Here is a 23,263-nt window from a genome sequence, read left to right as displayed (position 1 = left end):
GCTTTGCATGCAGTGCAAGAATGATGGCTTTGGTGATCTAGGTTCATTTCACTTTTATGAACTGTATTAAAGAATATGAATCTTTAGTGGCTGCTTGAGTCTTGAAGTTGGCAGAAAGTTTATTTTACTTTCTTTCTCCCTATTAATTGGCTAATATATATTTGTACATATTTCAGATAGTATTAGATAAAACATATTTCATTGATAACTTACAACAGTGATATTGATGTATAGCTGAAAATAATGCATTTACATATTTATTTTCTTTTATTCAATGGAGAAATAGAATAAAATGCTGCTTTATGGTAGTTTATACTTGTACCTACAAAGAAATACCTAGATATTATGTTCATATACAGCATGCATATTTTATTCTGTACTTTTAAAACTGAGTCACTAATTTTAAATAAGATAATTAACAAACTCAACCAACAAGCAAAACAGAGACGAACTCATAGATGGAGAGCAGATGACAGCTGGTAAGGGGCAGAGGGATTGAGCAAAAAGGAAAAAGGACTCATGGCCATGGACAGCAGTGTGGTGATTGCTGGGGGTGGGACTATAAGAGGACTTATAAGGGGACTAAGTGGTAATGGGAAAAAATACAATGAAGATAAAATAAAAAATAAGATAATTAAAAATAGCAACAAAAATAATAGCCCCCATTTACAAAGAATTTTCATGAGCTAAGCACTGTATCTTAATCTTCACAAAGCTCCTATAAATAGTTACTATGATCTTTTAAAAAAATTAGCTTTATTGGGATATAATTAATATGTAAGTTATATGATATTTAAAGTATTCATTGTAGTGATTTCATATACATATGCATTATGAAAGAACTTCGTCCATCTGGTTAATTAAAAAACCATGCATTTAAAACTTTCCACTTTTTGCTTTTTATATAACGTTTTTTTCTGATGATATTTTCTTTCACTTAGGTTGTCGTACTGCTCCAACAGATTTAGTTTTCATCTTAGATGGTTCATATAGTGTTGGCCCAGAAAACTTTGAAATAGTGAAGAAGTGGCTTGTCAATATCACAAAAAACTTTGACATAGGACCAAAGTTTATTCAGGTTGGAGTGGTCCAGTATAGTGACTATCCTGTACTGGAGATTCCACTTGGAAGCCATGATTCAGGAGAGAATTTGATGGCAGCGATGGAATCCATACACTACTTAGGAGGAAACACAAGGACTGGAAAGGCAATCCAGTTTGCACTTGATTACCTTTTTGCCAAGTCCTCAAGATTTCTGACTAAGATAGCAGTAGTACTTACGGATGGCAAATCCCAAGATGAAGTCAAAGATGCGGCAGAAGCAGCCAGAGATAATAAAATTATATTATTTGCCATCGGTGTTGGTTCAGAAACAGAAGATGCAGAACTTAGAGCTATTGCCAACAAACCTTCATCTACGTATGTGTTTTATGTGGAAGACTATATTGTGATATCCAAAATAAGGGAGGTGATGAAGCAGAAACTTTGTGAAGGTAAGCCTTAATATAATTTGGAAACAATCATTTCACTTTCTTACATTTTGGTATAACCTGTTGATTTACACTAATATAGGTAGTTATATTTAATGTCAAATAACCCTATGTTAGAATTAATGTGAACACAAATTTTGTATTATATTTATTCTGGGTAAGTTTTGTTTTTAGAAACAATTACCTATAAAATCTACAGTTGGAAAGTACAATATTTTGTTCTATTTGTTGTTTTACCTTTCAGTTACAATGTGTCTGTTGTGGAGGTGGTAGAAGGTAAAGATACATAAAGAATAAAAATATATGTAAAACAACACATGATCATATTGTTTCTGTTAACGAGTTTTTTACCTTTTTAATTTCAGCCTTTTTTTTTTTTTAAGAGGAAAGTTTTTATTCACTCTCTAAGAAAGGAGAAGGGCATGGTGTGGAGAGATGCACCCGTGTTGAGGGGTGGGATCTTTGAGCTTTCGTTGAATTATAATTGGATCAAAAAGAGGGGGTTGCAGTTGTTTGACCCCTGGGCTGCACCTGAGGCTGCAGTTTGTTCCAATGCTAACCTTCTGTCTATGGCTGTAGGGACCGGTTAGTTCTGTTCTTGCTTCCAGTAATTTCCAGTCCTGCAGACAAGCTCAGAAGAGTAAAATGGCAGTCCTGTTTAACAAGGTCACAGGCCCACTAGGCAAATGGTGCCGGCTTTGTCCTGTCATTACCCCCTCTAGTTTTATAGTGGATTTATTCTTAATGACCTGGCCCGGTTCTGGTTCTGGGAAATAGGAAGAGCTCTTCTTCTATGACTAGTTCAGGCTGTCTAGGGGTGTAGAGCTGTCCTGCCAGTGGGACCAGGTACGGGTCGTTAAGGAGAAGAGGGTGGAATTGGAGAGCCAGGAAAGTGAGAGCTGTGGCCAGAGGCCATTTAATCTCCCAAGCTAGGATGTTCCATTGAAGGATATATTTGAGGAGATATGGCCAATTGCTGGCTGTAAAGATGAGTGAAGAAGAGGCTGTCCATAGAGTCTAGAGAGATGGAGAAGGACTGGAGTCCTCTCTCTGAACCTTACAGAGACAGGATTAGGGGGTTAATCTGGGTCGAGCTTCTGCTGCCCACTGCTCCCCTAGTTGCAAGTCTCAGGAGACTAGAGGAGAGGAAGAAATAGGGAATGTCCCTGTACAGGCCACCAAAATATTAGGGTGGTTGGTGACACGGGCTGTGAAAGAATTCACAAAGAGAAGCAAGTGTAGAGAATGATGTTTTCGTTCTCTCTCCAAGAAAGGAGAGGGGCATGGTATGGAGAGATACACCAGACTATTTCAGCTTTTTTTTTTTTTTTCAGTTCAGATTGTCTAAGAATTTATTCATGTACCTAAGGATAATATTGTACATATGATTTAATACTCAATTTCATATTATTATATAATGTTATTGTATGTATAACTTTTGAACTATTAACATGCTTATGTTCAGATAATTTGGGGAGGAGAGTAATTTATTTGAATATTTTATTTTTAGCATTGTAGGCATTTAATATATCACATACCTAGAAAAATAACATTCATGTAAAATAGAAAGACTTTTTTTTCCCCAGGTTACCATCAAAACTCCAAAAACTGATTGGTTTACATTTGATAGAAAATTTCTATATGATTGTGGCTTAGAAAAAATTAATTTCTATATTTTTTAAAGTATTTGTTTGGGGTATATAGTAAATAAAAATATTTTAAAGTTTTTAAGGTTGATTATTTAAAAAATTAAGCATTTTCTTTAAACTTCTAAAAAGGCACTTTTAAAAGCAGTGCAAACTTTTAACAAGTATAAATTGTCATCACAGCTATTCTTTTTATGAGTCTCTAACAGTAAAACCATGTTGACTTCGGTTATCTTGAACAGGCAAGAGAGATTTAGATTTTTGATATGTTGTCAAAATAGAGTACTTGGTTTTGAAGATAGATATGAGACGTCTGTCCAAAAAGTATCCAGGCACGTAATACAAAAAATAGAGACATTTATTGAAGAAGATACAAGATACATTGTACATAGGACAATGATGCCTCAGTCCCCTTCAAATTAGACACCTTGGCATTTCACACAGTTCTAATCACCATCAGCTGCCCCATCGTATTTTCCTGAATTTCATAGATGGTTTGAAGTCTCTTCCCTTTCAAAGGTGATTTTGGTTTTGGGAAAATCCAGAAGTTGAAAGGCACCAAATCTGGGCTGTAGTGGGGCTGAATCACCTGGATAATTTTATATTTTGTGAAAAATCTCTGCAGGAGACATGAGCAGGCATGTTGTCAGGAAGAAGCTGCCAGTCACCAGTTGCCCATAGCTTTGGCCTTCTGAGTCATCCAAATAGTTTCCACAGAGGAATGTTCAAGATTCATGCAGAATTTTATACACATTAATCGTTCTACTTACTCAGTAATTTTGAATGTGACAGCCACACAGTACACATGTTCACTCAATGGCGTCCACTGCCCCCAGTGACTAGTGTAGTGAAGTCATCATTGTTTGCACACACGTATTCCCGTCCATTCTCCTTGGCTTCCAGGTTACATCGAAGTCCCACACACTGTTCTTTTTATGACAATGGCTGGACATTCTCCAGACAGATCTTGTATATTTCATTATTAAAATAGTATTTTCATGATGAAACTTCAGTTAACATCAATTTTTATCCTAAAATATAAATTTGAATAAATATGTCTGTTCACTATTTGCTTCATAGATTTTTTTCTGTAGACAGGTGTTTTGGGAAATCCATTCTATTTAAAAAATTCTAATTGCACATGAGAGAGTAGCTGTGCTTAAAGGTAATGTAAGTTTTTACAGCTAAGTGTACAATCTGTAAAAAAAAAAATCAAATTTCAAAATCCTACCAAATTGTTCTTCATCCATACTCAAAAAAGAATGCAATGTTTTTATCTATTCTGTGGGAGGGATGCCGGACTCTGGATCTGAGGGTCCCTGTCTAGGGGGCCAGCTGAGGTGGGAGTGTGGACTCTGGTTCCTGCACAGTCTGTCCGGGGGTTGTCACAGATGGGGGGAAATGAAATGAGTCATCCCAGACATTTCTCTATCTGCCAGGAGAGGGGTATGGCTTTTCCCTCTAGTGGAGAAGGCCCCGAGCTCCTTTGTTCAAAGGCTTTTATTGAAAGGGTTATCAACAGGGCTAGGTAATAGGCGTGATCTCATTACAGTAATATATTAATGTTTATAGAGAATAGATGATGTTTTGAAGAAAACAAATGGCAGGAACACACTGATTTACGTGGGTCTGAGAGGAGATGAATAAACATGAAAGTGTAAACATAATAGTGCCAAAGGGTTTAGGGTTAGGGTCTGCGAATAATGTAAATTTCTTTCCCAGCATGAGCTGGTTATAATAGCTTTTGAGAGAAAACAAACCATGCTTCAAGGAATTTACTTCTAGGCCTGATTTTCCCCGTAACCACCCGATCCACTTTAGGGCTGTCTCCAGTATTGTTGCAAACTTGAGCCAGGTGGGGAATCAGAGCCACCTAGAGATAAGGAGACTTCTTTCAGATAGAATGAGGACCCAAGCCATATCAAAGCCAAGGGGTGAGGGTCTTTTTGCCCTTTCTCCATGTCCCCCAAGTTTTTCCCTGATGCCCATTGTGGCTGTGCCTGTCTTAGGTTGCCCCTTCCATCAAGTGGTCTTACCCGTCATTGATTAACCAGCCTTCCATTGCAGCCAAGCAGGGTGATGTGAGGGAGTCAGAGGCTGTGCTCCTGTCAGGGGGAAAGGTTTGTCTCCTCAGTAGCCTGTTTTCCCAAGACCTCCTTGATTAGCTCCAGCCTTGGGACCCTCTGGCCTGTTGGTGGGGCTACAGTTCCTGAAACCAGACAGGGCATTTCCCAAAATATTCAGTTAACATACATGTTATACAATAGCCATCTTTTAAAGTGTAGTTTTTGGACTTCTGGCCAAGATGGAGGCATAGGTAAATACACTTTGCCTCCTCGCACAACCAAAAGATGGACAACCAGAAATTTAAAAACCAAAACAACCAGAACTGCCAGAAAATCGAGCTGTATGGAAGTCTGACACCGAGGAGTTAATAAGAAACATTCATCCAGACTGGTAGGAGGGGCCGAGAGGAGTGGCAGCAAGGCAGAGGCTGGAGGACTTGGTGGGCGATGCAGCCGCTGACAGACCAGGTCATCCCGCATTTGCATGAGGATAAGCCAGAAGGAATACCTGGGGAGTGAGACAGACCACGCAATCCATCGTTCCAGTGTGGGAAAAGAAAGACTCAAAACCTCTGGCAGTAGAAACCTGTGGAGGTTGCAGTGGCAGGAGAAACTCCCGGCCTCACAGGAGAGTTTGTTGGAGAGACCCGCAGGGTCCCAGAACACCTGGGAATCAGCACCAGAAGGGCCCAGTTTGCTTGTGGGTAGCGGGGGAAGTGACTGAAAGAGCTGAGTGAGTAGCATAGTTCCCTCTTGGACCCCTCACCCAAATACAGCACCACAATGTGGTGACCTGGGTTTCCCTGCTCTGGTGAATACCTAAGGCTCCACCCCTTACAATGCAACAGAAGCACTGAGACAAAGAAATATGGCCCAAATGAAAGAACACATCAAAACTCAAGAAAAAATACAACTGAGCAATGAAAAGGTAGCCAAACTGTCAGATGCAGAGTTCAAAACACTGGTAATCAGGATGCTTACAGAAATGGTTGAGTGTGGTTGCAAAATAGAGGAAAAAGTGAAAGCTATACAATTAAAGTAAAATACACAGGGAACCAACTGTAAAGGGAAGGAAACCTGGACTCTAATCAATGAGTTGGAGCAGAAGGAAGAAATAAACATTCAACCAGAAGAGAATGAAGAAACAAGAATTCAGACACAGGAGGAGAGGCTTCAGAACCTCCAGGACAACTTTAAACATCTCAACATCCAAATCATAGGGGTGCCAGAAGAAGAGGAAGAGCAAGAAATTGAAAACTTATTTGAAAAAATAATGAGGGAGACCTTCCCTAATCTGGCAAAGGAAATAGACTTCCAGGAGATCCAGGAAGCTCAGAGAGTCCCAAAGAAGTTGGACCCAAGGAAGCACACATCGAGGCACATCCTAATTACATTACCCAAGATTAAAGATAAGGAGGAGATCTTAAAAGCAGCAAGAGAAAAGGAGACAGTCACCTGCAAAGGAGTTCCCATAAAATTATCAGCTGTTTTCTCAAAAGAAACCTTGGAGGCAAGAAGGGGCTGGAAAGAAATATTCTAAGTCATGAAAAGCAGGGACCTACAATCCAAAATTACTTATCCAGCAAAGGTATCATTTAGAATGGAAGGGCAGATAAAGTCCTTCCCAGATAACGTAAAGTTAAAGGAGTTCATCGTCATCAAGCCCTTATTATATGAAATGTTAAAGGGACTTATCTAAGAAAAAGAAGATAAAAAATATGAATAGTAAGATGACAACAAACACAGCTATCAACAGTTGAACCTAATAAACAGAAACAAAAACTAAGCAAACAGCTAGAACAGGAACAGAATCACAGAAATGGAGACCACATGGAGGGTTATCACTGGGTAGGGGGAGGGGAGAGAATGAGGGAAAAGATACAGGGAATAAGAAGCATAAATGGTAGGTACAAAATAGGCAGGGGGAGGTTAAGAATAGCATAGGAAATGGAGAAGCCAGAGAACTTGTATGTATGACCCATGGACATGAACTAAGGTGGAGGGGAATGCTGAATGGAGCGGGGTGCAGGGTGAAGGGGAATAAAGGGGAGGAAAAAATGGGACAACTGAAATAGTATAATCAATAAAATATGCTTTAAAAAGTAAAGCGTAGTTTTTGAAACCATGCTTATGGAATATATAGACATTTTGTACTTTTCATATTGTATTACATTATGATTTATTGAATAAACTAATGCATTGTTATATTGCAGCAACCTCATATCATGTAATTTATATTTGAATCATTTGATAATTTCATTTTTTAATCCTCACCTGAGGACATTTTTTCATTGCTTTTAGAGAAAGAGGATGGGAGAGAATAAGGGGGAGAGAGTAATGGAGAGAGAAACATCGATGTGACAGGGAAGCATGGTTTGGTTGTCTCCTATATGTGCCCGGACAGGGGATCAAAATGGCCACCTTTTGGTTATGGGATGATTCTCACACTGGCCAAGACAATAATTTTATTTTGTTTTTAAAAAGATTTAATTAGAGAGAGGGGAAGGGAAGGAGAAAAAGAGGGAGAGAAACATTGCTGTGTGAGAGAAATATCGATTGGTTGCCTCTCATGTGCCCCCAGCTGGGAACTTGGGCTGCAACCCAGACATATATGCTGACTGGGAATGGAACTGTCAACCTTTGGTTCACAGGCCAGCGCTCAGTCCACTGAGCCACACCAGCCAGGGTGATAATTTCATTTTTTTGACAAATAGTTAACTTCTACTTTGAGATTCTCAGCATATAAAATTACCATTTCCTAATGCTGTTTGCTTTTATGCTCCACTGTGATTGATCCAGAGTGAACAAAATATTATTTATATCTTTGTTCCCATGTGGATTATTTCATCTTCACTGACCTACTATTTCCCTGGGTATTCTGCATGACATTATCTCGGGGCCACTTTTTGTAGATGAGCAATGTTTTTTTTTTTCTTTTTCTAAGATTCTATTTTTTTTCTTGTTGTGTTTACAATTATTTTTCCTTAATGTTTTTTTATTTTAAATTACAGTTTACATTTAATATTATTTTTTATTAGTTTCAGGTGTGCAGCATAGCGGTTAATCAATCATAGTTTACCAAGTGATCCCTCCCGATATTCCCTCTGCTGTATTTTATATCCCCGTGACTATTTTGTAACTACCAATTTGTACTACTTAATCCCTTCACTTTTTTCATCTAGGCCCCTAACCCCCTCCCCTCTGGCAACCATCAGTCTGTTATCTCTATGAGTCTTTTTCAGTTTTGCTTGTTGTTAATTTTGTTCTTTATATTCCACATATAAGTGAAATCATATTTGTCTTTGACTGACTTATTTCACTGAACATAATATGCTCTAGTTCCATCCATGCTGTCACAAATGGCAAAACTTCATTCTTGTTTATGGCTGAGTAATATTTCATTGTACAAGTGTACCATGACTTTTTCATCCATTTGTCTATTGATGAGAACTTGGGTTGCTTCCATATCTTGGCTATTGTATATACTGCTGTAATGAACATAGGAGTATATATATTCTTTCAAATTAGTATTTTGGGTTTCTTCTGACATACACCCATAAGTAGGATTGATGAGTTATAAGGGCAGTTCCATTTTTAATATTTTTCAGGAAGCTTCATACTGTTTTTCATAGTGGCTGAACCAATAAGCATTCCCACCAACAGTGCTCGAGGGTTCTCTCCTCGCCACATCCTCACCAACACTTGTTTGTTCATTTATTGATGGCAGCTGTTCTGACAGGCATGAGGCAGCATCTTGTGGTTTTAATTTGCATTTCTCTGATGATTAGTGACGTTGAGCATCTTGTTTTCTTTTTTGTTTTTTATTTTGCTAAAAATAACCACTGTGAGGTATACCATCTTAAAGTATTTTAAGTACACAGGACAGTACTGCTAATTATATGTACAGTATTGTACTGTAGATAGGTAGGGCTTTTTCATGTTCCATGACTGAAACTCTATGCCCTTTGAATAGCAAGTCCCCCATTTCCTTCTCCCCACAGTTGACAACCACCATTCTACTTTCTGTTTCTATGCGTTTGTCTACTTTCGATCTGAAAAGTGGAGTTGTGCAATATTTGTTCTTCTGTAACTGGTCATTGGGATTTTGATGGGGATTGCATTTAATCTGTACATCAATTTTTGTGATACGGACATTTTTAAAATACTAAGTTTTCCGATCTATAAACATGATGCATCTTTTCATTTGTTTTTAATTTTCTTTCAGCAATGTTTTGTTGTTTTCAATATTTAAGTCTTTTGTCTCCTTAGTTAAGTTTATTTTTAGTATTTTATTATTTTTGATGCTCTGGCTAGTACTTCTAATCCTATGCTGAATGGAAGTAGCAAGAGTGAGCATTCTTATCTTGTTCCTGACCTTCGAGGAAGACCTTTCAATTTCTCACCATTGAATGACTCACATGTTTGTTAGCTGTGGCTCTTCATAAATTACCTTTATTATGTTGAGGTAAATTATGTCTATGCTTATTTTGGTGAGTGTTGTTATCAGGAAAGGATGTTAAATTTTAACAAATGCATTGTCTGCATCTATTGAGATAATTGTTACTTGCATGCTTTGTTCTGTTATGTTGTGTCATATTAATTGATTTACATAGGTTGAATCTTTTTTCATCCCAATGATAAATTCCACTTGGTCATGGTGTAAGATACATTTTTATCCTTTTGATATGCTGTTGAATTCAATTTGATAGTATTTTGTGGAGGATTTTTATACCTATATTCATCAGGAATATTGGCCTGTATTTTTTTTTCTTTTAGTGTGTTCTTTTGGCTTTGATATCTGGGTGATGCTGGCCTCATAAAAAGAGTTTGGGAATACTCCCTTCTTTCGGTTTTTGAAAGAGTTTGAGAAGGACTGGCATAATTCTTTAAATGTTTAGTAGAATTCACCAGTGAAGACATTTGGTTTTAGACTCTTCCTTGTTGGGAGGTTTTAAATTACTGATTCAGTCTTTTTACTAGTTACAGGTCAGTTCAGGTCTTTTATTTTCTCATGATTCAGTTTTGGTAGGTTGCATATTTTAGGAATTTATCCATTTATTTTAGGTTATCTAATTTGTTGCTGTATAATTATTGCAGTTTCTTATGATACTTTGATTTCTGTGCTATCAGTTGTAATACCTCCTCTTCCTGTTTTTTTTTTAGTGGAATTTTTTTTTTTTTTTTTTAGTTTAGCTAAGGGTTTGTCAGTTTTGTTGATCTTTTTTTAAAAAAAAAACCTCTTAGTTTTGTTGAACTTTTCTATTGTTTAACTATTCTCTATTTTACTTATTTCCACTCTAATCTTAATTATTTTTCATTCTTCTGCTAATTTTGGGCTTAGTTTGTGCTTTTTCTAGTTCCTTGACATGAAAAGTTAGGTTGTTTATTTGAGATCTTTATTTTTTTAATGTAGATTTTTATTGCCATAAATTTCCCTCTTAGTACCACTTTTGCTGCTACCCATAAGTTTTGGTATATTATGTTTTAGTTTTAGTTTTCCTCAAGGTAAATTCTAATTTCTCTTTATATGTTTTTTGACTGAGTGATTATTCAAGAAAATGTTTAGTTTCCACATATTTTGAATTTTCTTTTTTTTTCTAACTTTCCTTCTACCATTAGTTTCTGGTTTCATTCTATTGTGTTTGGAAAATATACATAGTATAATTTCAATCTTCTTGAATGTGTTGAGGCTTGTTGTTTGACCAAATATGTTTTTCTCCTGGAGAATGTTTTGCTTTTGCTTGAGAGTGTGTATTCTGCTGCTGTATGGCACAATATTCTGCATATGTCTGTTAGATTCATTTGATCTATAGCATTGTTCAAATCCTTTGTTTCTTTTTTGATCTTCTCTCTGGATGTTCTGTCGTTAAAAGTGATGCATTGAAATTTCTTACTATTATTGTGTTACTGTATATTTCTCCCTTATGTTTTGTCAGTGTTTGCTTTATGTATTTGGGCACTATCATGTCAGGTTCATATATTTATATTTATAGTTGCTATGTCTTGCTGGAGAGTTGACCTTCTTATCTCATTACATAATGTTCTTTGTCTCTTGACAGTTTTTGACTTAAAGCCTATTTTATCTGACTAAGTATCACCAATTTTATTCTCTTTTTGTCATCATTTTCATGGAGTACCTTTTTCCATCACTTTTAGCTTGTGTGTGTCTTTAATTATAAAGTACATGTCTTATAGACAAGATATAGTTGAATTTTGTTTCTTTTCCCCATTTAGCCACTCTGTGTCTTCTTATTAGGGAGTTTAATGTATTCACATCTGAACTAATTACTGACAGCGGAGGATTTAATATTGCCATTTTGTTCATTGTTTTCTGTCTTACAGACTTTTTGTTTTCCTTCTCTAGTGGTCTTCTTTGTTTTTTGTTGTTTTTTTTGTACTGACATTTTTTGACATGTTTCTCATTTTCATTTGTCTTATAGATCTATTTTTCTTTGCGATTACTTTAGTCATGGGGGTTACTTTAAACATTATATTGTTATAAAACTATATTAAGATGATAATATCTTAACTTCAATCACATACAAATACTCTACATTTTTTAATCTACCTGTTCTCTCACACTTTGTTATTGACATCGCAAGTTATACCATCTAATATTGTGTATCCATTAACATATTTTTACATTCATTGTTTAAACTTTTGTCTTTTCCCTTTTATATCAAAATTAAAAGTTATATACACACCACCATTATAGTATTTTAATGTTCTGAATTTGTCTATATGAGGTCTGTCCAGAAAAAGTTCAACCATTGTTAATATAACGAGAACCATTTATGTGCATTTGATGTAACCTGGCAGCCAAGGAGAGTAGACTGGAGTGTGCACATGTGAACAATGATGTTTCTCTCCCTTTCTTTCTCCCTCCCTTCTCCTCTCTCTAAAAATAAATAGGTAAAATCTTTTTAAAAAAGTAATTATACTTTGTACTATTCTTTGCTTGGAGATTGCTGAATAATTTGATTATCTAATTCAAGCCCTATAATACTTTGTTATAACGGCCTGGTATAGTACTCTGCCTTTGCTTTTTTTTAAAAAATGATTTGTTGATTGTAGTTTTTTCTATTACCATTTAGTTCCCTTACACCTCTCTTCCCTGCAGTCACCACAGTTGTCCATGTCCATGAGTCCTTCCTGTTTGCTCAAGTCCTCTACCCCCTACTCTCCCGCACCCTAGCTGACACCCTGCTTTCTCTTATGAATCTGTCCCCATTTTCTTTGTTAGTTCAGTTTGTTCATTAGATTCCACATATGAGTGAAATCATATGGTATTTGTCTTTCTCTGACTGGCTTATTTCATTTAGCATAATGTTGTCCATGTCCATCCATACTGTTGCAAAGGGTAAAACTTTCTTCTTTTTTTTACGGCCAGTTAGTATTCCATTGTGTCCTATAGTTGCTTTATCCACTCATCTATTGATAGACACTTGGGCTGCTTCCATAACTTGGCAATGGCAAATAAGGTTGCAATGAACATAGGGGCACTTAGGTTCTTTTGAATTACTGTTTTGGGTTCTTTAGGTTATATTCCCAGAAATGGGATCACTGGGTCAAAAGGCAGATCTGTTCTTAATTTTTTGAGGCATCTCCATAATGCTTTCCACAGTGGCTGCTCCAGTCTGCATTCCCACCAACAGTGCAGAGGGCTCCCCTTTCTCCATTTCCTCGCCAGCACTTGTTGTTTTGCTGATTTATTAATGATAGCCATTCTGACAGGTGTGAGATGGTATCTCATTTTGGTTTTAATTTGCATTTACCTGATGATTAGTGATGTTGAGCATCTTATCATATGTCTATTAGCCATCTGTATGTCCTCTTTGAATAAGTGTCTATTCAGGTCCTTTGCCCATTTTTTAAGTGGGTTGTTTGTCTTTCTGGTGTTGAGTTTTGTAAGTTCTTTATAAATTTTGGATATTAACCCTTCATCAGCTGTATTGGCAAGTATGTTCTCCCATTCTGCAGTTGTCTTGTTATTTTTTTTTGATATTTTCCTTTGCTGTGAAAAATCATTTTAGTTTGACATAGTCCCATTTGTTAATTTTTTTCTGTTTCCCTTGCTTGGGGAGATACATTCAATAAAATACTGCTATGGGCTATGTCCGAGATATTTCTGCCTTGTTTTCTTCTATGATTTTTATGGTTTTGGGTCTAACATTTAAGTCTTTGATCCATTTTGAATTTATTCTTGTGTGTGGTGTAAGAAGGTGGTCTAGTTTCATTTTTCCACACTTATCTGACCAGTTTTTCCCAACACCCTTTATTGAGTAAAGTGTCTTTAGTCATTGTATGTGCTTGCTTTCTTTGTCAAATATTAATTGACTATAAAGGTGTGGGTTTCTTTCTGGGCTCTCTATTCTGTTCCATTGATCTATGTGTCTGTTTTAATGACAGTACCATGTTGTATTGATTAGTATGGCCTTAACATATAGTTTGATATTAGGTAGCATGATTCCTCCAGCTTTGTTCTTCTTTGTCAATATCACTGGGCCTTTTTTTGGTTCCATATAAATTTTTGAAATATTTGTTCTAGTTCTGTGAAATATGTCATTGGAACCTTGATAGGAATTGCATTGAATTTATATATTGCTTTAGGTAGTATGGACATGTTAATGATGTTAATTCTTTCTATCCATGAACATGGCATATGCTTCCACTTATTTGTATCTTCTTCAGTTTCTTTCTTCAGTGTCTTATATTTAGGGGAATAACTTTGTACTCCATCTTAGATTAAAAGTATTTGTATCTAATCTGTATGAAGACAATTTACACTGTCTGGGCTTGTAGTATATCCAGAAATATGAATATTCTATTCATTTAATTTGAGAGCCTAGAGCTATGTTTCAAGAATATGACATGATATGTTTATGTTTTATGTGAAAAGTCATGTTTGGGTATTCACTGGAAACAGTGGAATGACTATAGTGTGATTCAGAAAATACACAAAATAAACTGTCAGTCTTTATGATTGAATTTAGATGCAGCTGTTTAATTCTAGGAAAGGAATAAACAAGAAAACAGAGTAATTTTCATAGGAATTTTTAAAGCTTGTATTAATGGCTCATTCTCCCCTTCTTCTTCTCTCTCTAAAATATTATGTATAATATTTATCACCTAATTACTTATTTTATTTTCATAACACCTCCATGCTTTGTAAGTGGCAATAGTCATGTTAGTAGGAGTAAAAAGTGATACAGCCACTTTAAAAATGTTTTTTTTGGCTTTATCTACTAGGGTAGAGCATGTACCTGCCCTTTAAAACAGCAGTTCAACTCCTAGATACTTAACTATGAGAACAGACAACACCAATCAGTCAATGGTTATAGAAATCATAACAATGGTCTCCAGTGGTGCTGGTTATTGTCTATAAAGGAAATTGAGGTAGGTTTCTAAGGTGTTTGACATTCTTTATCTTGTGTAGTACAAGTTATATGAGTGTTACATATGTGCCAATCAAGCTCTATATTTGAGATTAGGATATTTTACTGAATGTAGAATGTACCTCAATTAAAAGTTTTTAAAAATTCAGTAAGCACAATGTCTGTTAAAGTAAAGCCATATCTTCTGATGGTTGTATTAATAAACTTGAGGTCATTGCTTATATGGTTATCCAGCCCATGTCTGGAGTCAGTCCCAGATCTGGGTTTTATTCCTGACTTTGTCAGCCTCTGTTTCTTGAGGCGTGATCTTGGGCTAAGTGCCCGACTCCAACCTTGGTGACAATGTAGACCACGTTGACAGAATGTTAATGTCAGTGTTCTAGGGAAGTAGTGGAACACGTTAAGATGCCTTGGACGTCTGGTTAAAAAAAATAGAGTGCATATGTTAAAATGATGTATAACTCTAATATATGAGAAAAGGTCATTCTATTTAAATTAAAAATGAAAAAGAAAAGGAGTAAAGAATAAGACATAGGAACTAGACACATACTATTGTCTGTATATATATATAAAAGCAAAACATATTAACATTTCTCCATCTGTAGTATTCAGAGGAAAGAATAACTTTTAAAAAGTATCACATAATAAAGACTTTAAAGTGAAAAATAGTTAAGCAAAATGAGTTATTTTAATCATTTTGGAGGCTTTTAAAACTATTCTTAACTATTTTCTAAAGCACATATTGATTTCCATTTTCTAATTTTTTTTCTTATTGTCAGATAACATATTCTATGATCTGAGAAGCTTTTTGTGCAAAAGATTTTCACTGTTCTGGTTTGTGCACAAGTGGTTAGAGCCTATTTTTCCTATTGACTTACCACTCAAAGGAATCTTATAAGAATCTGTGCTTATTATGACCCATTGTCTATAAGCCATACATCTGTCAGACCTCTTCCTCAGATAAAGGGCTGTTGACTCTAAATTAACCTAAATTTCAAGACAGTGGGATTGCTTGCTGGTAAGGGATGATGAGATTATTCAGGCGTAATGAGAAAAGAAAGTTGAGGCTGACTTCTTTGTTAATTACCTAATCTTTGGTATGAGGATCTCTATTTGGATAATTTATTTTAGTTTTGCTATTGTTATTTTATTCTGCAGTAGAGTCTAAGTTATCACAATCTTAGTGCTTAACTGAAACAATGGTGGTGGTGATGAACTTGTACTTGTTAGAGTACATGATGATATAGTGGACTTTAGGAGGGAAAATGTATTAATTTCCACTGATCACCACTAAGGGTGTGTATCAGTGTCCTATAACGCATGTTTGCCTTACCATTAAAACCAAGTTAAGTCAGGAAATTTGAAGAAATTGGCTAGTACAGATTTGAGTAGCACTGTGGGCACCAGGGATGACTCTGTTTTATTGGTCTAGAGCAGAAAATTAATTGGTCTCCCACCACAGATCTTCTTGATAGAATTCCCAGTTCCCAATAAAATATGACTTTAGGAGTGGGGTGATATACAGACAAGCTGGCAATGTAGAATGGATTGAATAGGCACTTATAAACTAGACAAGATGTGTTCTGACATAATCACATCTGATCAGTGGCCCTGTGATATTACAACCGGAAAGGTGTAGCTGGGCACATCTGAGAGCTCTGGTTAGACTCAAGATATATACAGTTTTTGTGTTTCTGTTCATGAGAGGATTTTAAATAAGACATATTGTTTAACGATCTTGATAAGACTAAATAATGATTATACTACTATGCCCAGAGATTTAATAGAAAAGCAAGTATTACTGGACCCCAGCATTTAAAATAAGTGGAATAATCTGTACTCATCTCAGAAAGCATTTCTATTCCAAATATTCTCTGAACACATTAGAGTAAAATGAAATTATATCTGTGTAGGCTGTGTAGGAACCCATTTGTGAACCTCGGTCATCTGCGCGTCTTTTTTTGCCCTTGCTCCTGAATGCACTCTTAAAAAACTGACTTTGTTTATCTAGGTTATTCTACCTACCTATTGTAGGTGTTATAGCAAGTTCCCAACTTAACATTTGATTTTTCTGGTGTTTAAAATTATAACTTTCAAGTTCCAATTTTTATTTCTATTCCCTTCTCTGAATGTGGTTGTATACTTACAGTTTTTGGGTTTTTTTTCTACACAGTGGTGATTATTTACCTGTTTTCTTTTCCCTAAGATGTGTGCAAAAATTGTTGGTTGGTAATCAAAGTAATACAGAGAGATCTGATCGGGTCACTGGGGAGTAGTCGCAAGGGGCTATAGGAGGAGGTTGCGCGAGGCGAAGGTAAACAGCCTGGGGCGGGATTGGTTGAGAAGCTGAACATCTGCAGAGTGCATGGAATTATGGGCCAGAACATTTAAAATAAAAAGAGGGCGGAGGCTTGCTCTCAGTCTCTCTTCCTGGAGGATGCCTGGATGATCCGGCTGCAGCTGCCTGCATTTCCCAACAGATGGTATTTTGGATGGGAAGGAACTCTTAGATCGGGCTGGCCTGGCAGAGGGTAGCAGGGTTATTTTTCTTTGGGTGTTCCAGGAAGGACAAACTGTGAGGCAAACGCCTGCTATTCTTCCAAAGTGGTGTAGCTTTTGTATCTTATGTTGATTTAGTTTGTAAACTAATCCTATAGAAATAAGATAATTAAAAACTAACTGGGGGGGACTGCTAGGACTCAGGTGTTAAGGATTTTAGCCTTAATTGATAGACTTAAGTCATTAAAGAGTTAAAGAGTTTAGCCTTAATTTATAGGCTTAAGTGATTAAAGCTGTAAGTGACTACTAAATGGAAAGCTCCTCTTCCAAAATTGTGAAACTTTTGAATAGACTCCTTTCTTCCATCACCAAACCTTTGCCTCCAGAATTTTGCCTAGACAGAGGCAGCGGACCGCACTTGCTGTTTGGTAACAAAAGTAGCCTTTTATAATAGGAAGCTTTCTTTCTTTCTTTCTTTTTTACTTTCTTTTTTACTTTCTTTCTTTCTTTCTTTTTTTTAACCTGTTTCTTATTTCTGGACGTATGCAAACATATAACTACATTTGAGCATTTTAACTATATTTTCCTTTTCATTTCCCATGTGTAAGGATATTTGTTTTCCTTGTAGGTGAGCAAATTGGGAAGATTATTCCTTCAAGAAAATATAACTATTTAAATACGTTTTTCCTAAAGAGATGTGCCTAGGTAAACATGAAAACATGGCTATATTGTGACTATTAATTTACATTCCTGATTTCACAAACTGTCACATTGCTTTCTGTAAAGTTTGAGGAATTAGAATACAGTGTGTAAAGGATTTTATTTATAGAAAAGGGACATAATATGTGCTCTATCTCCTGCACTTGCATGTGATTTTTGCATTACAAAGCACTTTCACATACATCGTCATATTTGACCCTCAGACAAACCCTATGAAGATGATTATTCTCACTTCACAGATAAGAATTCAAAGGTTCATGAGAGGTTATGAGAGAGGCTTAGGTCTACTCCTAGAGTTCCTAAGTCTGAGCTCCTCACCCAGTATAACTTCTCTTTTGTAAAGCAAATCAAAGGATCAGTTGAAATCTGATTATTCTTAGGATGTGATGTAATTTTTAACACATTTTCTTTTTAGCTGAACTTCTTTCCTTCACAGTTTAAATCAAATGCACTTGAAATGAGGCTTCATAGACTGTTTTGTATACCCCCTTTCCCAAATACTGCCTAATAATGACAGGAAAGATTCAATTAAACGGTATAGTAGAGTGTTATTGGGAACAATTATTTCTTAATGAAGCTCACTGGATCATACATCTAACCAACACCTTCTGTTTGCCTGATTTCCCTATCTCTTCATCAGTTAGCTCTGAGCTTACCAGAAGAAGAAGGATGTGATTAACTGGGCCCTTTCAAAGCTCAACATATGAAGACCCAAAGAGAAAAATATTTTTTCCTTTCCAGGAATACATCCAATCTTATTTATATCAGACCTCCATTATATTTCCAGTATTCTATGGTGCAAGTTATGACTGCACATTTTGGGCTAATAAAATTTATATCATTTCTTTTTATTGTATTATAAATATAATATCTTTTCCTTAATGTTACAGAGAGAGTGATTATCTTAAGGTATGTTTAGTGGAGTTTGTTCTGGTTTTTTTCTGTTAGCTGCTTTATAAAATACAAGCAGTCATGCTCAATGTGTATGTTGGAAAAATCTGAAAATATCACAAGATATCTACAGTTTAACAGCTTAATAGCATTTGAACCATATAAAAAATTTCACATAATTTGAGACACCAGTTTCTCAGAGAAGTGAAAGGCATATCAAATTTTTTATAATTTATACAGATTACTATATAATACAAATCTTATTCTTCTTAAAGAAAAGTTTTTACTTATTTATAAATATGATTATTATAATATATAATGCAATTAATAATACATGAGAAAATAGGCTGATTTTTAGAATTTCCATGAAGAGAAAAGACCCACAATTAAGGTATTTTCCAGAGTGGCAGAAACAATGATATTTAAACTGTAGAATTATAAATTGCTAGAACTGGAAAGAATATCAAGAACAACACATTTTTTTTTTTACCCATTTAATACTGGGAATGCAAAAAAGGAATCTTTGGATTCAGCTAGATCCAAGAAATTTAAGAGTTATCCCAGATCATGTGACTAATTAATAGAAAAGCCTGGATGGGAATCATGAATTCTGTTCCAGCATTCTCCCCACTCCCCAACCCCCCGGCTATTAGACTGCCTCATATTCAAACTTCATAGTAACTTACAAACTTCAGCATAGTGTTTAAAACACTCCATTAACAAATATTCCTCTTACATTTCTGTTTTATGTTTATACCCTTTTGGGGGGAGAAAAGATAATTGAGACTTCATTCTCAAATGCTAAATAATCCCCATGTTTTCTCCCAAAATACATTTACATACATTTATATATATTGCATTCATATATAGATTTTTTCATTCTTATATTCTCCAATATCCCTCCCTTGATAGTCTTTTCTTATTGAAATAATCAGTAGTTAATCAATTTTTACTGCTTTTGCTTTTGATTTATAGAATCTGTCTGTCCAACAAGAATTCCAGTGGCAGCTCGAGATGAGAAGGGGTTTGATATTCTTTTAGGCTTGGGTGTAAAGAAAAAAGTTAAGAAAAGAATCCAGCTTTCTCCAACAAAGATAAAAGGATATGAAGTAACATCAAAAGTTGATTTATCAGAATTCACAAGGTAAATGTTATGTGTTGATACAATTTTTTTGGTGTATCTATAGGTGTGTTGGGAATTCTTTAAGCTTATTCATGTTCTTCTTTTCCTAGCAATGTTTTCCCAGAAGGTCTTCCTCCATCATATGTATTTGTCTCCACTCAGAGATTTAAGATCAAGAAAATGTGGGATTTGTGGAGGATTTTAACCATTGATGGAAGTCCACAAATAGCAGTTACCTTAAATGGTGTGGATAAAACATTACTATTTACCACGACCAGTGTGATTAATGGCTCACAAGTGGTCACCTTTGCTGACCCTCGAGTTAAGGTAAAGATGCCTGGATATGATTATGGTATTCATGAAGAAACACTGTTGGGTTTATGTGTATTGGGAGGAGAGAGCTATAATTTTAACATGACCTAAAAGATATCAACTTCACATTTTAATGTTGCTTTACTGAAAAAGCAATGAAGGAAGGAAAATTGTTTCTTAATGCATAGGGAATTTAGGGGTGGGGGAGCTAACTTTTTTTTGAATGTCTACTACTAGTTGCCAGGCACATTTAATTATAATAACCACTCAAGGAAGAACCTGTTGTTCCCATTTTGCAGAAATGGAAACCAAGGTTCAGAGATATTAAGTTCCTACTCAAAGTAGCAGAGCTAGTAAGTGGTGACAATAGAAATTGAATTTTGGTCTGGTCGTTTTCAAAGTTTCTATTGGTCTGTTTCACATTGCTATGTCTTTACAGGATATTGAAATAAAGACAGTTGTTAAAATACTCAATACATGCAGATAATGGATGCAGAGTTCATATTCAATATGAGGGTATTTTATTTCCCTTAAAGTGGTAAATTTAATGAAATCAATAAACTAAAAATAAAAGTGTATTCTCTTTCAAGTCATGTTCAGAATACAGATGTGACAGTAACAGCAATTAAGTTTTAATCATTATTATAATTATGAAAGTTTAATAATATAGTAGATAACTTAGGAAATGTACAAGGTTATATATGAAATTGTACATTTACACAATATTTCTTCATTGGTAAAAAGAAAATTTAAATTTGTCGTCTGCCATTTTTACTAATGGCAATGTGCCAGATTCTGTAAAAAATGACAAATGACTAAGCCATGTTTCTTACCTTCAAGGAACTTATTTATAATGAGAAATTAAAGTCTTCCGATATCTAGTGGAAGTATACCATGTTAGCAGAGTTTGGAGGGAAAAGTGGATTCTCATACAAAATGTGAGAAAGTCTTTATTAAATAAAATGGTTTTTGGACTGATCTTCAAGGATTTTGATATAGCGAGATAAAGACACATTAAGTCAATGGTTCAGTACTGAGTAGTCAGGTGTAGTACAATTCGGGGTTTTTATTTAGAGAATGGAAATCTGTATCCCCTGTGTTTGGAGTGCAGGATACATGGAAGAGGCTGCAAGGTATGAGCTCAAATTGTGGGGAGTCTGAAAGCCCTACAAAGGATTGTGGACTTTATTTGGCGGGTGACGAGATTCCATTTAAAGGTCTTGACCATAGGTGTGCAATGGTCAAAGCAACTCTCTCCTCTCTTTCTTCTTTCATAAGCGATACTTTCAACCCTGTCTTGCAATTGTGTTAGGTCCTGGGAATGTAGAAATTGGGATGGGGCGTCTTCTCTGACAAAACTCTAGAGAGGTAGGCTAGTGGAAGTATGAAGGACAGCACAGTGAAGGAAGGGTTAGAGATAGAGATATGTTTGAACATTATTTAAATAAAACAAGATACTCATGAGCCTAAATTATGGCAGCAAGAATGGACATGAAGATGTGAATTTCAAGCATGTTTAGGATACATATTTGGTAGAACATTGCATCTAGTTGTTATTGCCACTGGGGGAAAAAGGAGGTAAAGAAACTTGTTTTGATTTAGAAACTGAAGATACTATGATTTAAGGGAGATAGAGATGAGAAGAAAGTTTGAGGGATAGTTCAAGTTTGTTTTGTGACATATTCTGTCAGACTGATTATGAGACATCCTGGCAAAAACTATTCTAGCCAGTGTTAGAATTATAGGCATCATATGTAGATGTAAATATGGGAAATTTTCCCATAGAAGTAATAATTGACTTGCAGTAATGGATAAGATAATCAAAACAGGATAATAAAAAATGTCAAGAACAGACCTATGGGGAATGCCTCATTAAAGGGGAGGTTGAAGAAGAGGGGTCCTCAATAGTATGAGACATTAAAAAGGAAATGAAAATAATCAAGATGGTTTGAATCATGGAAGCTGAGTAGGAATATCAAAGAGGGGGGACTAGTTATGGAGTCCAAAGTTGCAATGACATAAAAAGGATGAGGAATGAAAAAAACCATTTGGATTAGAAGATTAGGAACTCACTTGTGACTGAGAAGAAGTTGTTTGACACAACCTCTTTGGGATACGTAATAGAAACTCTAGGGTTTAATAAAAAAATTGGTGTTAGCTTTTGAGGCTCAGCTTGGGTCAGAGTGAATTTGTTTATACTACAGCTGATTTGTGTAGCCTAGATCTATGGTTGGCAGCAAAGGAATAAGAATTAAGAAATAAAAGTAAGTTAGGAATTGTAGTTATGGATCTTTGATGCTTTCTTCCTACAGACATTGTTTGATGAAGGCTGGCATCAAATTCGTCTCTTAGTAACAGAGGAGGATATAACTCTGTATATTGATGATCAACAAATTGAAACCAAACTGTTACATCCAGTTTTAGGGATCTTTATCAGTGGGCAAACCCAAATTGGAAAATACTCTGGGAAAGAAGAAACTGTTCAGGTGATTAATAATGATTTGCTTTTTCTTGCATTGTATAAAATGGAACTTTTGCTGCCCTTTCTGTATTTAACTTAACTGTGAATTCCTTTAAGATACTTAATCAAAATATGGTCAGTTCATTAGTGAAATTGTGTGTTTGTGTGTAATATGAAAATGTAAAATGAGATTTAATCTGTTTTATAATAATAATACTTAGCAAAATGTTCCCCTGTGTTTGGGGTAGAATTGTATATTCTAATGAAACATTAATTTCTTATTTCCCAGGAGAGGCACAGATTAAATAATGAATTTGAAAAAGGGAATGTGATTAGAGCTGTAAGTGGCATTATAAATATTTCTTTGCAGCTGTGAAGATAAAATTAGATTAATGGATGTCAGGGTTCTACATGAATAAACTAACTTTTTCAATATTTCTTTATAAAGTGTATCTACATGTGAGTTGACAAATGTGTATATAAAAGCCATTTCTTATAAAATCCTTTACTTGAAAGGTATGTCTTTCCTACTCTGTTTTTATTAAGGGAAGACTCACATTTAAATGTGTGATTACACACATGGTCTCTATATATTAATGTTACATGTCACATTACAGTAAATATTTAAATTGTAACAGATGCTGGGCCTACTATGACATT

General features: G+C 35.4%; 1 protein-coding gene across 1 annotated transcript in view; it reads left to right on the top strand.

The window, feature by feature from the left end:
• Positions 1 to 23,263, top strand: part of COL21A1 (collagen type XXI alpha 1 chain) — a 171,550-nt gene that overhangs the window by 54,396 nt on the left and 93,891 nt on the right. Inside the window, exons 3-6 of the mRNA XM_054569504.1 lie at positions 942 to 1,493; positions 19,683 to 19,851; positions 19,941 to 20,157; positions 22,455 to 22,628. Of these exons, the coding sequence (XP_054425479.1) occupies positions 942 to 1,493; positions 19,683 to 19,851; positions 19,941 to 20,157; positions 22,455 to 22,628 (1,112 nt within the window). The remainder of the gene's footprint in view (positions 1 to 941; positions 1,494 to 19,682; positions 19,852 to 19,940; positions 20,158 to 22,454; positions 22,629 to 23,263) is intronic.

Source organism: Pteronotus mesoamericanus, unplaced genomic scaffold (assembly GCF_021234165.1).
Source record: "Pteronotus mesoamericanus isolate MK-2021 breed Mesoamerican mustached bat unplaced genomic scaffold, CSHL_Meso_final contig_20, whole genome shotgun sequence".
Taxonomy (NCBI): domain Eukaryota; kingdom Metazoa; phylum Chordata; class Mammalia; order Chiroptera; family Mormoopidae; genus Pteronotus; species Pteronotus mesoamericanus.
The sequence above is the reverse complement of the archived record's forward strand: the minus strand, read 5'-3'. Positions and strand labels throughout refer to the sequence as shown.